General features: G+C 31.4%; 2 protein-coding genes across 2 annotated transcripts; both read right to left on the bottom strand.

The window, feature by feature from the left end:
• Nucleotides 1–569: 569 nt before the first annotated feature.
• Nucleotides 570–4419, bottom strand: LOC111412766 (magnesium transporter MRS2-11, chloroplastic-like). The gene is made up of 10 exons (XM_023043679.1): nucleotides 4405–4419; nucleotides 4137–4285; nucleotides 3984–4079; nucleotides 3762–3842; nucleotides 3557–3647; nucleotides 2561–2629; nucleotides 1830–1910; nucleotides 1585–1747; nucleotides 1275–1320; nucleotides 570–690 (listed from the first exon to the last, which is right to left on the bottom strand). Exons 1-10 carry the CDS (start codon nucleotides 4417–4419, stop codon nucleotides 570–572), a joined length of 912 nt encoding a protein of 303 aa, XP_022899447.1.
• Nucleotides 4420–4550: 131 nt separating this feature from the next.
• Nucleotides 4551–7840, bottom strand: LOC111412475 (magnesium transporter MRS2-11, chloroplastic-like). Its single transcript, XM_023043411.1, has 2 exons — nucleotides 7298–7840; nucleotides 4551–4914 (listed from the first exon to the last, which is right to left on the bottom strand). The coding sequence occupies exons 1-2, from the start codon at nucleotides 7679–7681 to the stop codon at nucleotides 4837–4839; spliced, it is 462 nt and encodes a 153-aa protein (XP_022899179.1). The 5' UTR covers nucleotides 7682–7840; the 3' UTR covers nucleotides 4551–4836.
• Between the last annotated feature and the right edge of the window lie 9795 nt (nucleotides 7841–17635).

Genomic DNA, 17635 nt, shown 5'->3' with positions numbered 1-17635 from the left:
AAAAAGTCCCAAACTGAAGAAGAAGTTCCACTCTGCTTACCTCAAGCCTCCAGGAACTTATAAGAGAAAAGTCCATCAGTAAATGATGGAAAGATCCCTAAGTTTTGAATAAAAATAGTTGTTAGGAATGAACCAATGAACCAAGAAAATATATTGCTTGACAATGATCATAGCAAGATAAATGACTAGTGTACTAGTAGATAACTCCTATGACAAATGAAGTTCACTGATATTTTTGATTAAATGCTACCCTCAATAATCTAAAATATTTCATATTTTAAACACAAATTTCACAAAAAGGGACAAATCCTCCATTAAGTTCCAAGTATATTTGCAAAATTAACAGACTTATATGTACTACCTTGTTTTTTATTTCTAGTGTTAGATAAATTTAAAGAAATGTTAACAACTTAAATATTTTTTTTTTCTTGTACTCTGATAAGAGATTATAACTTGAGTGAACAACTTAATCATTGTAGCATGATGAAAGGCATATTGGGACAGCTGACCAGAAGGCTGCCATTGCTTCATGTAGCACAAATGTTTTCGTTTAAAATTCAGTTTGTAGATTAAAAAATAGATGGAAAAAGAGAAGGGTTGGCAATTAACCTAAGGTTGACTGCAATGGAATCTTCCATTTCTTTCGCTGAATCAAGAAGCCTCTCTGCCTGACCATGACAAGATTCACACCTGCAGTTTCAAGACATTAGTGAGTGGATAGTTAACTGGGATAAAGAATACATAGACCAAAATTTTTAGTAGCTCCATGCTGTTCTTATCTAACAATGACCACAAATGAAAAAGAATAAAACTTCATAAAGCCTAGCTTTTACTAAAAAAATTAAAAGACTGTGAACAGCTTCAATAAATCAAATTTTTTTAAACTATGTTCAGAAACTACAACAAGCTTAGCTGAAGATATCTGAGGTCAATTAACAAAATGAGGATCAGAAATAAAAATGGCTTATTTATTGTATTAAAAGAAAACATTACCTCATACTGTCCCATTTTTTTATTGAGTAACAACAGTAGCAAAATTACACTCAAAACACACACTTCTTTCACGAAATCTTTAATTCTCTAATAGTTATTTATATAATATCACGGTTAGGAAAATATTTATGGGTTAAGGGTTGCAGATGTCTGAACTGCAGCAAGTGATGCTTCCCTCATTATTTCTGTTAAAAGTAGAAATAAATGATATCACACAATGCAAACGTAGCCAGCGCCCACCCTATTTACTCTGCATAGAATTGAAGGATGCCATGAACTACCTTTGGAGATAGTTTTCTAAAAGCATTTCAATTTCTTCTTCCTCCTTTGCAGAAGAAACACTCAGGAATGATTGACAAATTGACAATATGTTATTGATAATGTCCCTTTGAAATCAAAGAATATTGAAAAAGTGCCTTCCCCCTTTTCCAAAATCCATGAATTTTGGAAGTTATAGGAACTTCCAACTATGTCAGGAAAAGAATCCTTTCTATATATATAATAATAATAGAAAGTCTGGATATTTATCCAATTTAACTCATTCTTCTAACTTGATTTTCTATGATGATGAATCAACCTTACATGACTTACCCTCAGCAATCTGCTTTTTTAGGGGAACATAGCATTCCATCTCATCATTTTTCTGAAGGGTATAGTTTCTTCCCATAATACAAACACGTCGTATTTCATGTGTGTCCTCAAGAATATCAAGCAACATTTGTTTGGTTGCCCCCGCTCGTGAGCCCAATTCAACCTTTATAAGAAGTATACATGTTTATTATACGTCAATAATTTCGATGGAGGATATGTTACCAAATCAGAGGGAAACTGTATACCAATCTCTGCTTGCTAATTCGAAGTTCCTCCAATATGTCACCTACCAATCTGTATGGCAGAACCTCAAGTAAAGCTTGCACCTGAAGCAAATGGTAGCTCATTCAGTTCTTGATAATGATAGAAGAAAGATAGAATGTTCTAAAAGCCTAAATTAAGTTCTTAGTGTTTTCTTTATAACAGGAGTAAGATATACGCCAAAAACATGACTTTCATTAATTATTTCTTCAAAATTTTGGTTGATTTTTTGTGATGGTGAGAAATTCTTTAAGTTATGCATGTTCCTGAAGTAGCAAACTGTCCATTTCTCTTTTTATGTATATGTTACCATTATCAAAAGTATAAATAATACTGTTTTTTAAAACTGTTGATTGGACAAAAAAGGTGTCTCCTATTGAAAGATGTTAATATAGGATTGAAAACTGCATTTTATCCAGGAAATTAGATACTACTGTCATATATAGAGAGATCCACGTAGTATTCTTCGACACAATGCAAATAGCTGTTTCTGTTTTGTTATTACAAAAATGTATTATAGAATTAAAAAAGGGAATATTTTTAGAGAAGAATTAGCAATTGAATCAATTGAGCTCTCATGGTTCTCACCTTTCTACTCAGTACAAAAAATTTAGGGAGAAGTGGGAAGACCCTAGATACCCCTACCAAAGACACTTGACAACTGGCAGGGAAATAAAGACTAGAAAATGTTAACTCACTACGTTCCCGTACTCACACATGGTTCTAAATCCCATAATCTCTGCTCCAAACGATGTATCCTTGAATGTAGTGCTGCCTCAACCACCTAATAATTTCGCATTGGACGTGGGTCAGATTTTTTAAACAATCAACATTTCAGGTTCACTGTATGGATGAACAATGCAGTGATTAAAAAAACACAGCTAAAGGACTTGAAATGATAGTTTCTACAGAAGGTGACATTAGTTTCCAGCGCAAACAAAAATAACAGCAACTCTTCATTGTTTTACAATAAGTAAAAATTTTATTCACAAATAAAGATATGAGGCTAGGATGGAGGAAACTTTTAAGCAGATATTTCTCCTTCTTTACAATTATGGATAGTCAACATTAAGCACGGTGATTGAAATATGAAAATATTGCTATAGATGAATTGACTACAGATTTGATGATGGATAAAATGCACTATAACTACTAGAATGCTCAGACTAGCAGCAAATATGTACAAGAATAGTGTCCACTTTATCTTGAAATGAAATTTGAAAAAGAAAGTTACTGATGAGGCAAAAGATTGTTAGATATAATTGCTATTTTGTTTCTTTATTAAGGGTAGTTTTCACACTATTTTATAGTCTTTTCATAGTCTTTTCAGAACATTGCATAATAAAAGAAGTCTTGTTTAACAAACGAGACACCTAAAAAGAAAGGGAAAAAGAAGAAAACACCCAATACCATTATTTAACATTTGAAAGTCTCCTTTTTATTATATGGCAATTGGCAGTTCCCTATAGGACAATAATTATATTAGGTCCTTGCTTAAAGCTTATTTTTTACAATTTTAATCCCGTGAAACTTGAAAGTATACTGTAATTTTCTCATCTAGGCATTCATGGACTTCGTGAAAATCCACTATCTTAATGCCAAAATCATTTGAAATCTGGGAGAGTTTGGTCTCAAATAACAATGCAGCCCCCAGCCAATAATTGTTAAGTTGAGTGATTGAAGTAGAAAAAATTACTAGCAGAAAACTAACCTCAAGGACAAATGGCGTTGATGGTCCTCCATTCATGTTCTTTGGATTCAATCGGGGCAACAATGCATCAATAAAAGCTTTTCCACCTTTACTATTGATAACCAAGAAACATATATTAAATTGATGATAAACTATGTCAAACATCAATTAAATACAGTAAAATCTCAAACAAAAATATCAAGACTATTGATCTGGAAAGAGATACCGATTATAGTTGAATATATAAACATTTTCTTGCATTGCTATCGCTTGCAAGGAGCCCAAGTTCAGCAAAATTGCATGCTTTCTTACCTTGATAAAATATAGAAAAAAAAACAAACGTAAATCAATTTGAACCAGTGAATATAGTATAATTCTACATTGTAAGTTTTAAGTTTTCTGATAATATAGTGTGAAAGTACTGTTGAGGTGGAAGGAACAATCATACAGTGCCAACTTTGACCAGTTTGCAGGAAAAGGCACAGAGATACAATTGCAACCAACTCCAAGAAGCGTTATTACTTTCCAGTTTTTAAACTTATTTCTACATAAAATTTTGAGTCATAGAACTTCTCCTGATCATATTGCCAAGCAGCAAAACCTTATTTTTTTAAGCAGAAGTTCCATTCTAACTAAATTTCGTGGATTTGAAATTCTATGGAAGCTATCCTTTCTCTTTTTAATTTTGTCTATAAGAACAAGAAGCCAAAAGATAGTGATCATTGATGCAATTGCAATATTGTTACACGACTATGAAAAAAAGGCAATATGTGGCTGTATAAACCAATCAAGATTAGCTATACACACAACCATATTGTTAAATAATTGCACAATGTAGACTGTAGCAGAAAGCAATTCATTATCGGTACCAGCAAAGAAGGCATTGAGTTGGTTAACCACAATGATGGATCAACAATTCTAATATCTCAAGGATGGAGACCTGTTGCAAAAAAGAAATATCGTGTCCAGAGAACAATAATAGAAGCAATAAGGAGGAAGAATTAACAAACTTGATTGAAGTTCATTGACATCACTGATTCATATAGACTAATTGACCAGGAAAGAAAAAGTTTATAAAATGTATAACCATTCTCAAATAAAGAAGGAAGATAAATTGCTTACGTCTGCTAAATTCAAAAATTGCAGTACAATTTCAGAGATGAGAATCAACTGATTATTACTTTACCAAACAACAAATTAATGTGAGATGTAGACATATAAGCCACTACAGATCTAAACTTTAATGATATTTTCCAACTCCAAAAAAGTGAACTGAGCTCAGTGCATCACAAACTGATTACTCACCGCTGGACTTCAAGAAGTGTCGTCTCATTATTTTTTCTGGTAGATACATTCCCATCTGACCTTACTTCCACAACCTGTTGATGGGGAACAGTGAATGGACATAAACATGAACAAGTGAGCCATGAATTAAGCTTAATATTAACTAGAAAGAATTCAACTGCTTCATTTATTAGTTTATATGACTAAAATGGACCAATGGAAGGATAAGACCAACACAAGCTCTGCCTTGCAATATCTGTTGGAATCACAATAAATTCTTGGCTTGAAATTCCATCATTCTTTGATTTCTAGGACTAAGCAATTACAAATTATTAAACTACTAAAAATAGTGGCTGCACTTCTAACACAGAGAATCACCAGCAACATTGTTTCATTTTGTGAAATGAATTGAAAAATTCATAAATAGAGAGCCAGAGTTTTGTGGCTTCCCTTCAAAATTTTGGTGAGAAATAATTTGATACATTCAATCTGAAATCTCTCTGAACATGCACTTGACACAGAAGAGACGTGACAATTCTGAACCTATAAATCAGTGGAATTTATTCTACTTCTAAGGCAATCAATTTCATTTCAATTTTTTTGACATCATATTGAACTCTTATGGATGTGGATGCACTGACCTATAGTTCTTCCTGATTCCAGAGGCGGCTCTGAAGGCGGGCGAGTTGAGCGACCGCATAGGGCCTCAAAATTGTAGGGGCAACAAATTTTTTTTTTATAGTTGTATATTTATTTATAATTAAATATTTCAAATATATATTAATTTTAAAATATAAAATTTTTATTATTATGCATGAGATATTAAAATTAAGAATAATATGATTAACTAATTATAATTTCCTTGAATATAATATTCTTAAATAATATTCCTACTGTATATGATGTGAGGGAAAAGAAAAAATTCGAAAAGAGATCAGGTCGGCCAGAGAATTGAGAGAAGAAAGAAAAATTGAGCAACCGCCTTTTTCAATTGTCTTTTTGGAGAAATGAATTAAAGAAACTAACCGTCTTTTCCAATTGTCTCAAAGATAATGGAGGCAGAGAAGAGAGAAACCAACCGTCTTTTTCTCCAATCACCTTTAATCTGGCTCCTAAAAATTCTATCTTTTCCTTAAGCGACGATTGACGATTCATATTTTTCATTAAACCCTCGTTGAAAATTTGAAATACCTGTTATCTTTTCTTTGTTATCTTTTCATCAATCTCGTTCCATAATTTCATTGATTTGAATTCTCTTTGCAAGAACTTGTTAAAATTTGACTTCGCTTTGCCTAAACGTGGGGACTAAGGATTGAGGAAGCACGGCATAATTTTCCTCTGAAGAAGTTGAACGCTTACAAGTGAGTTTTTGTTTCCTTAACATATTTTTTCTTCAATAATTTCTCTGAATATTCGAAAAAATATAAATTCTTTTTTAATATTTTTCAATGTTCTGAAGATGGATTCACCGTTCATAATTTATAATTCTTAATTTAATAAGTGAAATCAATTAATTGTGAAGAGATTTATTGTTAAGTAAAATCAATTAACTATTAAAATGGGTTCATTATTCATAATTTATATTTACTAATTTAATAAGCAAATCAATTAACTGTGGAGTGAAATTTGCTAATGAAATTGATTCATTAAATTTTCACTACCCTTTGATTCTCTTTTCGTTTGATTGGTGATACACATGTTTTTGAAGAATCAAGATCGATTTAATTCCTATTACTGTTGCATCTGTTGAAAAAAGTTTTTCAAAATTGAAGTTATTAAAATCTCATTTGCGATCAACCATATTACAAGAACAATTGAATGGATTAGTTTTGATATCTATTGAGCAAGATTTTTTAGAAAATATTGATTACGAAAGTTTAATTTGTGAGTTTGCTTTTAAAAATGCGAGAAAAAATATTTTTACATAATTTGTAGCATTCCAAGCTTTACACTTGACTTGATTTATATATTTTTTTCAGTGTTTGCTTATATGGAATTGCAAGAAGAAGGTAATGGCTTGGATAGTTCTTTGTTGATGACATATGAATTTTGATAAAGTTCGAGAGATGCTTTTGAGATTTATTTATGTTTTTCTTGTTTATGTATGTTAAAAAATAATAAAATATTTAAATATAATATTTTTGCAATGAAATAATATTATTAAAGTATTTTTTTAATATATGTTTTAGTTATTTGAAGAGGGCACCATTTTAAAATCTCGCACAGGGTACTCAAAATCTTAGGGCCGGCTCTGCTTGATTCTAAATACCTTGCTTGTTTGCTAAGTTGATTTTTATATTACCAAATAAAATAACATGCAATGTAACATTTCCAACTCCAAATATTACCAAATTAAAAAGAACAGCAATTACAAATTTTCCATTCCATCACCACAAGTTATTTTCATATAGATTTGAGACAATCAATTATCAGAAATAAAAAAATTAAATTAAGAAACAAGCACTTCAGGAAAATTACCTCATAGACAGGTTTACGAATTCCAAGATTCAACGAATCCCCAGGGACAGAATCCGAGATCGGACTCCTCACCAAACCAACAGATCTGTTAGAGAACACCTGACTAGCCACCTCCCCATCAGAAACGTCATCACGGACTACATCACCTCCATCCTTATTTAATACTTCCATCACACTCTCCCTCTCCTTGGATTCTGAAAAACACTTAATTGCACCTTTCTTCACTGGAATCGAGCGCAGGAAATCCTCACTCCTTTGCATCAGCAAAGATTTTCCAGAAAACTCACATTTTGACTGTGACGGTTCAATCCCCGTTAAAATAAGCTGAAATTGAGGGTAGCGAACCGGTAAATGACCTGAAGAAAGTGGAGCTACAGAGGCCATTTTCGAGTGAGAAATTCATGCGACAGCTACAAATTCAATTACATACATATATTGATCTCCTTTGTCAACAAAATCCAATCCTATCCAATCAACTAATGATTCTAGAATCTGGAAATGTACATATATAGTGAGATTTTTTAATTTTTTTTCCTTGTGAGAGGGAATGGGAGAACGAAGGTGGTGGTTGTGAATGGTTAGCAGATTATTGTGGTTACAGTTATTTATAATTTTTTCTTATTATATATGGCTTAGTTATTCCCGTTTCTTTGATCATGACAGCGATTTAAGTTGTCAATATTGTAGTGTTTTGAAAAGGATATATCAAAAACGTGTGTCGGATAGATTAATTATTTATTATGAAATCCGTTTTTGGAATAGGATATATTTGTGGGGTATGTTCTAACTATAGTTCTAATTATTAAAAATAAAAATAAAATTAGATAGTACTTTTTCTTAAATCACTTTGAATCATTTAAAATTGCAATTCTCCAAGATGTTCTTTGTGAAGGATCAAGAATTTATGCTTGTATATATCCACATTGTGTGTGAGGTTGAAGATCAACGAATTATTTGTTAAGGAAAATTAGTTCTCCAACCTCACACACAAGATCACATATATCGACAATTATATTGGTCCCTTCACTATTAAACATCATGATATCTAATTTCGTCCATACCATTAACTTAGTTTGCCAACAATTTCAAAATTCAATAAAGGATCTTTATAATGTCAAACAAATTCTACAATATTTCAACGTTACTCACATATGATATACAATATTTATCACAAATCTCAACCTTCGTGATACAAATAAGACACAAGATCCAATCGTTACAAGAAGTGCAACTTGTTTTTTGTATATTTCTCAGTTTAAATTGCATTGATCGATCATCAAAGAAAGAATCTTCAGTCTCTCGAGTATTGAGACTAAGTGTCGTGTCTTGGCAATTGTTGCAGCTGAAATCACATGGCTTCAGCATTTCGTCCATTATTTTGGCATTAAATAATACTGGTGAATGCATGTGTGTTGCACATGTGGTAAGTAATGTAGTGTAAGTAAAAATGTTGAATTTTGGTTTTGTGGGATTTTAGGGGAAAATGAAACCTGCTTCGAATGAAGATTACATTGGATTATATAAACAGATCTTAATCAGTATACTTTAGATTTGTACCAACTTTGACTTCAATGCATTTTAAATGTATTCTTTGGGTAACTTGGGGTCCGATTGCCTAGTTTGAAAAAGCGTTTAAGGTCTTCAATCTGAATGGAAGAACAAATTAATTGTATGGAATCTCCGCATAATTTAGCTATGAAATTAACTATTGGCATGACATTCATCTACTTCAATTTTCTTCCAGCGTATGAAGAAATCATAAGTTAGCTCAAAAGAAAATCTCCACTCGACAAATAATGTGCAGAATTTTAACATTTTGTAATCTTCCTTAAAACTATCAATTTTAATCCACATTAACAAACGTATTGTAATTGAGCTAATTGGCTAATGTAATGTTTGCCCATGCTTAAATTTGGCTCTTTTAGTTGCTTTTATGAACCAACTTTTAAGCATGACCAAACACATGACAAGAAGGGCATCACGTTTATCAGTAAGAAAGAAGGATTAGTCCACAAGCAACTGAACTCACATCTTGTACAAATAATCCATATTACCAGGAATCCCAGTCCAAAGTTTGATCAAAGCACTTACATAATTCATCTTCAACTCACCATGTTGAAATTCACCGTCAAAATGTTGCAAGGATATTGACCAATTTCCCAAAATGTCCTTGTGTTTTTCTTTGAATCGATCACAACTCACTTTTTTTTTTTTTGAATTTTGTCATTTTTTAAGTGTTTGTCACGTTTTTGAATTTTTTTTTTTACTTTTTTTTAGCATTTGTCAATTTTTTTGAATTTTTATCACTTTTTTTTTTGTGTTTTATCACTTTTTTCAGTCGTCTTTTTGAAATTTTCATCACTTTTTTAGTGACAAACATCATTTTTTAATAAAAGTGACATTGTATGTAATTTGTTAATAAAAAAAGTGATACTAATTTTTAAAAGTGACATTGTGTCATTTTTAAAAAGAAAAAGTTACACATTTTTTTATAAAAAGTGACATTGTGTTAACTTTTTAATTTTATGCAGTATTTTTTACTTTCAAAAAATTTTCATATGATTTTTCAAAAGGTTGTTGATTTTAAGGGTATTTTTGTAAATTGCCCTAAAGGAAATTTATGGAAAAATCATGCATACACTACAGAAGAAAGTAAATGATAAAGATCGAGAAACAACCTAAAAATTTCAAACGACAAGCATAAAATCAGCTTATTAAAGTTAGCTAAATCAGTACTAAGTTAGTAAAAAATAAGCAGAAAGAAACAAAAATTGAAACCCATGATTGATGATGAAAACAATAGAAAAAATAAAGCAATTTCTATGACTAAAACTTATTAAAAAAATCCCTAAATATAGCCCATGAAAACCAAAATAATTCTGAGTAATCCCAAAAAAAAAAAAAAAGGATATGCAAAATTACATTTGATTCGCTAACGTTTACTTCATTACCACCAGCCACGAGAGGTTGTTAAAGAATTGATTTCCTTGTATCTTTAAAAAGATGAGTTAGATGAATCTTTCAATATTATTCATAACATCCTATACCCTTAGAAAATAAAGAAAGACTGGTTTAAGAATATGCAGTCATATATATAGAGAGAAAGAATGTGAGTGTGAAGAAGAGAGAGAGAAAAGTGTGAAAGTGATGCAAAATATAGATATAGAGATAGAAAGTGAGTGAGCGAGTGAATGAGTTCTAGAGAGATAAAGTGGAAAATCATCAACATACGTGGCAGTCAAACCCAGCAACAGGTTGAGCCACCTCGATGGGTGGCCCACTATACACCCCGAGGTGTGTGGGTCACCCACCAAGGTGGCGTCTCACGTGGTGCGCCCGCCCCACCGAAGATTCTCTTATAGAAGAGAGAGAGAAAAGTGTGAAAGTAATGAAGAATATAAATATAGAGAGAGAAAGTAAGTGAGTGAATGAGTTTTAGAGAGATAAAAGTGGAAAATCATCAACATACGTGGCAGCTGACTAACTCTGTAAACCCAGCAATGATGAAATCACTTCAACTCACTCCAATATGGCTCAGCTTGGCTAGAAAATGGCTTAAAAAAAAAACACTCTTATAAATTTAGTTAGATTAGATTAGAAAAGTTTCTCTCCTTCTACAGTCCCATAATCTGATGTTCCATGTTTGTATAAAACACATTGAGGTGGAGTTTACTAGTCAAGTTAATTATTTGAATGGTAACTTAACTTTGTCAAGTATTATTATTTTAATAATTGAAATAAAAAATTGTATCTCAATGGTAAAAAAAACTTTGCCAATATTACTACTTTATAACTAAACTTAAAAATATATCTAAATGGTCATTGAACTATGCACTGTGTAACTTATTCATTATTCAAGTAAATCCATATTACCAGGAATCCCAGTCCAAAGTTTGATCAAAGCACTTACATAATTCATCTTCAACTCACCATGTTGAAATTCACCGTCAAAATGTTGCAAGGATATTGACCAATTTCCCAAAATGTCCTTGTGTTTTTCTTTGAATCGATCACAACTCACTTGAGAATCCCACTTCTTGTATACTTTAAACAGATCCCCAAATGGGTCTGGGATTGTGGATTTTGAAGAAAAGTTTGTTAATAGTGAATTTTTTGGGGAATAAGATTGCAGAATTGACAGGTGGGAACTCAATAAAATTTGTTAGGAAGAGAATTATTAAGTGTCAATCCCAACATTAGCGTAATTGAGAAAGTGTTAATACGGTTAATTGCACCATAAATTGGAAAAAAAATTTAGAGTGTCTATCATTTCCTCTTTCTGTATCACTTGGGAGAAAAGAAAGAGAGGGAGAGAGATTTTGTAATTTTCCCTTTTACAAATTATATAGTGAAACTCGTCAGTTACAACTTACAATTTGCTGGCTGTTGGATCATAATGAGCGACTTCTCGTTTCAGAAAGGTGGTGATGTTTAGCTATGCTTAAAGAACTTTAACTATAAATAAATAAGTAAATTTAAAACTAAATAAATTTTTTATTTGTAAAATTTGGCAACAATACCATTTTGGGCTAACTTAGAATATACTTAAATTTACCTTGAAATAGTTTTTTGATCCATTAAAGGAAAATTATGGAAAAATCATGCATACACAACAAAGGAAAGTAAATGATAAAAATCGAGAAACAACCTAAAAATTCCAAACGACAAGCATAAAATCGGCTTATTAAAGTAAGCTAAATCAGTACTAAGTTAGTCAAATAAAGAGGTAGAAAAAATAAGGAAAAAGAAACAAAAACCGAAACCCATGATTAATGATGAAAACAATAGAAAAAATAAAGCAATTTCTATGACTAAAACATTATTAAAAAATTCCCTAAACATAGCCCATAAAAACCAAAATAATTCTGAGTAATCCCAAAAAAAAAAAAAAAAAAAAAAAAAAAAAAAAAAAAAAAGGGAAAAAAAAAAAAAAAAAAAAAAAAGAGGAAAGAATATGCAAAATTACATTTGATTCGCTAATGTTTACTTCATTACCACCAGCTGCGAGAGGTCATTAAAGAATCGATTTCCTTGTATCTTTAAAAAGATGAGTCTGATCTTGAAAAAAGAAGAATCTTTCAGTATTATTCATAACGTCCCATACCCTTAGAAAATTAAGAAAGACGTCTTTAAGAATAAGCAGTCATATATATAGAGAGAAAGAATATGGATGTGAAGAAAAGGAGAAAAACATCAATAAGGCAGGTTGAGCCACCTCGATGGGTGGCCCACTATACACCCCGAGGTGTGTGGGTCACCCACCAAGGTGGCGTCTCACGTGGTGCGCTCGTCCCACCGAAGATTCTCTTATAGAAGAGAGAGAAAAGTGTGAAAGTAATGAAGAATATAAATATAGAGAGAGAAAGTAAGTGAGTGAATGAGTTTTAGAGAGATAAAAGTGGAAAATCATCAACATACGTGGCAGCTGACTAACTCTGTAAACCCAGCAACGATGAAATCACTTCAACTCACTCCAATATGGCTTAGCTTGGCTAGAAAATGGCTTTAAAAAAAAAAACACTCTTATAAATTTAGTTAGATTAGATTAGAAAAGTTTCTCTCCTTCTACAGTCCCATAATCTGATGTTCCATGTTTGTATAAAACACATTGAGGTGGAGTTTACTAGTCAAGTTAATTATTTGAATGATAACTTAACTTTGTCAAGTATTATTATTTTAATAATTGAAATAAAAATTTGTATCTCAATGGTAAAAAAAACTTTGCCAATATTACTACTTTATAACTAAACTTAAAAATATATCTAAATGGTCATTGAACTATGCACTGTGTAACTTATTCATTATTCAAGTAAAAAAAAAATCCATTAGATTTAAGTTTTTACAAATGACATGACTTTCTGGCCACTCATAGGCAGATCCACATGGCTTCATGTGAGGTCAAATGATCTCGACAATTTTTTTATTTTTATTTATTTTTTTATATAAATCTATAGTCGTTTCCTTCATGGCTTACTTTGACACATTCATTATGGGGTGTCATATGAAGTCGAAATATTGTATTATTAATAATATTTTAAAGTACTCAGGTACTAGTTTTTCGCTCATTAATGGCTTGTAAAATAGCCAACTATAGCGAAAGTTATGACGTGTTAAATTAGGTCATTCCTGACTAGTATTTGGAGAATTTTAATAATGTGCTAACTTTAAAAATTCGCTGACAATTGTACTCTAGTTGAATCTTTAAATCGCCTACATTACTTAGGAGCTCGTTTCGAGAACTACATCTTAATCATATCAAATGGTCCAAACGAATATCAATAATAGTTAAACGTGCATCAAACCTATGTCTTCTTAAAAAAATTTAATTATTTCATTAACATTTATTATTTTGCACAACAAATTTCCCAATATAATTCACATCATTTTATTAGCAAATCTTACATGTAGTATGACATAAAAAATTTTAGGATCGTTATAAATTAAATATAATTTAAATTACTTTTTTATTAAATTTAAATTTCATTTACTTCCTAAATTAAATTTGAATTTTATTTCAATTCATTTACTTCCTAAATTAAATATGAATTTTATTTCAATTCATTTACTTCCTACATTCACCTTAGCTCAGCATCTATCGATGAGATGGTAAACAAAACTATACAAGCAATAAAATCCATTTGATAATATCGATAATGATATAATTACATGATGTTTTCAAAGTATCAAAATGCATAAACTTTAATTATAGTATTGTATTGACTTATTTTTATTAATAGTAACTTGTTTTCTTTTACCATAAACGCTTTCCTCCAATGAACAAACAAAGCGAGCGCGCCCAATGCAAAGAACTCAAGTGAGGAGATCTGGTTACCTTTTATAATACGTAATACGAGGAGGCAATGAATATAGAATGGTTGTATACCGAGGCAATGCTATTATTCTTTTTAGCCTATGTGTGCCAGTTGCTGATCATAATCCCTAAAAGCGCTAACTCGAAATTGAATAATCGAAGGCGGATGCAATATCATAAGAGAAGAGAGCTGTTAGCGTAGGGTAGATGAAAGGTGCTTGCGGGTTCGAAGAGTGCGTCGAGAAGTTCCATACTAAAAATTACATTTTAATTTTTGACCCACCATACAAAAAGTTTGGGTCCGACGGTGGCCAATGGTGCAAGTTTTCCATGACAATGACTTGGCCAAAAATGAAAAGAAAAAAAAGGAGTTAATTGTTCCAATAATTACTGAACTTACATCCATATCTTTAATCGGCCACTGAAGTTTAAAATGTCAAGTTTTGGTCATTGAACTTTGGTCAATGTCTTTGATTGTTCACTAAACTTAGGTCTTTGTCTTAGATTGCTCAATAAAGTTTAAAATGACGAATTTTGACCACTAAATTTTGGAATATGCCGTAAGTTACTCACTAACATAATTGTTGAATTTTGAAAAATATCGAGTTTATAGTAAGTAATGTATAATATTTTTCAAAATTCAGTGAGTAATATACAATATTTTTCAAAGTTAAGTGATCAAAACTTGATATTTTAAATTTTAGTGAACAATCAAAGACATGGACCTAAGTTCAGTAACCAAAACTCGACATTTTAAATTTCAGTGAGCAGTCGCAGACATGGACCTAAGTTCAATGATCAAAACTCAATATTTTAAATTTCAATGATCAATCAAAGATATGAATCTAAGTTCAATGACCATTAGAATAATTAACTCAAAAAAAGGCAATTTGCCCAACGACTCATCGTCCTGCAAAACTAGACATATCCGTCCATGGAGTCAGTGTCCATTACTACAGAGCTTCATATTCCCCTCCATACGATACCATAGAACCAAGAAATGTTCGCCCCACAATTCAATCTCTGTTAAGAAAACTTATAAATTGAACATCTCAGAATTCTTTGCTAAAAATTTGATCAAAATGGATATATTATAGTATAGTGGATCACATAATATATGGGGTATTCCAAAAAGATTTTTATTTCAATGGACTTGCAGGAAAATGACTTTATTGAATTGGAAAATACAATAGAGCCCACATGCCCAAAACTAGTTGTGCCATTGGAAAAGATCATAGACAGGCTATCCGTAGTTTGGGGGATAGTGAATCATCTTTGTTCCGTCAAGGACTCTCCCGAGCTCTAGGCGGCAATCGAACAAGTTCAGGTACAGTAAATGATTTTATAATCAGACAAATATGCTTCTGGTTGAGTTAATTTTGATTGATTTTTTCCCTTCTACTTTCTGTAGCCCGAAAAAGTTGAGTTTCAGTTGAAAATAGGGCAGAGTAAGCCCATCTACAATGCATTTAGAGCCATTCGGGATTCTTCGGATTGGGAAACTTTGAGTGATGCGCGCAAGCGAGTAGTAGAATGTGAGTCCATTTCAAGCTTTAATTTTTTTTTTGGCCTATCCATTAGAATATAAATTTTGCATATTGAGGATTGGAGTTGCTGCATGTCTTGTTAAAAAAATTGTTTTAAGTCTGTTTACCGTTATTTTACTATTTCAGTCGTCATTTTTGAATTATTCTCTTACATGTAGGAGTCACTTTATCTCCAACGATCAAAAAATCAAGTAACAAAATCCCTACCAAACAAGCGCTAAATTTAAGAGTTAACTTTTAATTATCATTTTTTTTTCCCACCATAAGTTCACTTTTTTTTTTCTGGAGAATTTTTTAGTTCTAAAACTTATATTTTTAATAGCAATTACTTTTCAAAAAAAAAATGATAATTAAAAGTTAACTCTTAGCGCTTGTTTGGTAGGAATTTTGTTAATTGATTTTTTATTTTTATTTTTTACCGTTGAAGATAAAGTGAGTCCTACATGTAAGAGAATAATTCAAAAATAACGACTGAAATAGTAAAACACTACTAAAAAATAGTTTTTCACCTACGGAAAATTAACAACGGATTGCATCCGTTGGTGATTAGAAACGGATTATCCGTTGGTAAAAGCAATTCACTTTTAGCTACGATAATTAGCAACGGATTTTTCATTGGTAAAGATAATATCTCTTTACCAACCGATATTCCGTGCCTAATGTAATCATTTAACATTTGGATCTTCCTCCAACGGATATTCCATAGGTGATGTATTGAATATTACCAACGGATACAATTCGTTGGTAATTAAAAACGGATTATCCGTTGATAAAAGTAATTCACTTTTAGCTACAATAATCAGCAACGAATTTTTCTTTGGTAATTAAAAACGGATTATCCGTTGGTAAAAGTAATTCATTTTTAGCAACAATAATCAACAACAGATTTTTCGTTAGTAAAGATGATATCTCTTTACCAATGGATATTCCATGCCTAATATAATTGTTTAACATTTTGATCTTTTATCGACGGATATTCCGTTGGTAATTAGAAATGAATTATCTGTTAGTAAAAATGACATCTCTTTACCAACGGATGTTCCATGCCTAATATAACCATTTAACATTTTGATTTTTCAGCAACGAATATTCCGTTGGTAATGAGAAACAGATCATCCGTTGGTAAAAATAATTCACTTATCCCACATCGAAAGTTTACAACAATATCTTTGTAGTTGCCCTCTATAAATTTGTGGTCCAATAAGGAGTTAAACAATATTTTGGCCTTTCAATTCAGTTGGCTAAAAATAAAAAAATATTATAATTATTAAATAAATAAATAATTATAATTATAATAATAATAATAATAATAATAATAATAATAACAACAACAACAACAACAACAACAACAATAACAACAACAACAACTTTTTTACCATACAGTTATTTACAACATTGATTTTTACCAATTGTAAAAGTCGGTTGGTATTAGTTAAGACTTTCCGTTGGTAAAATGTTTACTCTTTACCTACGGCATGATCCGTTGGTAACTATTAGCAACCCTCAAATTATCAACGGATTTGTGGTTACAAATATTTCATTGGTGAAGATTATTAGCAACGGATATTGAGGCTTTAGGAACGAAAAATCCGTACCTAAAACTCTATTTTTAAGTAGTGAAATAACTGTAAAAAAATTGATGTTAATTGGATTAAAATCGTTATCAAACATGCTCTTAGACATGTTTGGCTAAGTTTAAAAGTACTAACTTTTTTTTTTTTGGTCCCCGGGGCATAGCCCAGTGGTGCAAATGACAGGAGTGAAATAATCTCAACTTTGCTGGTAGTCGCAGTGTGAGGATTCGATTCATGAGATATGTAATTCGACTCTTTGTGGATACCAGCGTACATGCAAGCTCTTGTTCTCTGTCTTGCCGAGACACATTCCGTGATTTACCTTCCTCACGATGTTCCAAAGGCGGGGCGGTGGGAGGACTCTCAAGGTTGGGTTTCAACCTTTAAAAGTTATAACTTTTTCTTT

Source organism: Olea europaea, chromosome 16 (genome assembly GCF_002742605.1).
Source record: "Olea europaea var. sylvestris chromosome 16, O_europaea_v1, whole genome shotgun sequence".
In the NCBI taxonomy this organism is placed as follows: domain Eukaryota; kingdom Viridiplantae; phylum Streptophyta; class Magnoliopsida; order Lamiales; family Oleaceae; genus Olea; species Olea europaea.
This window is presented reverse-complemented; position numbering and strand designations above follow the sequence as displayed.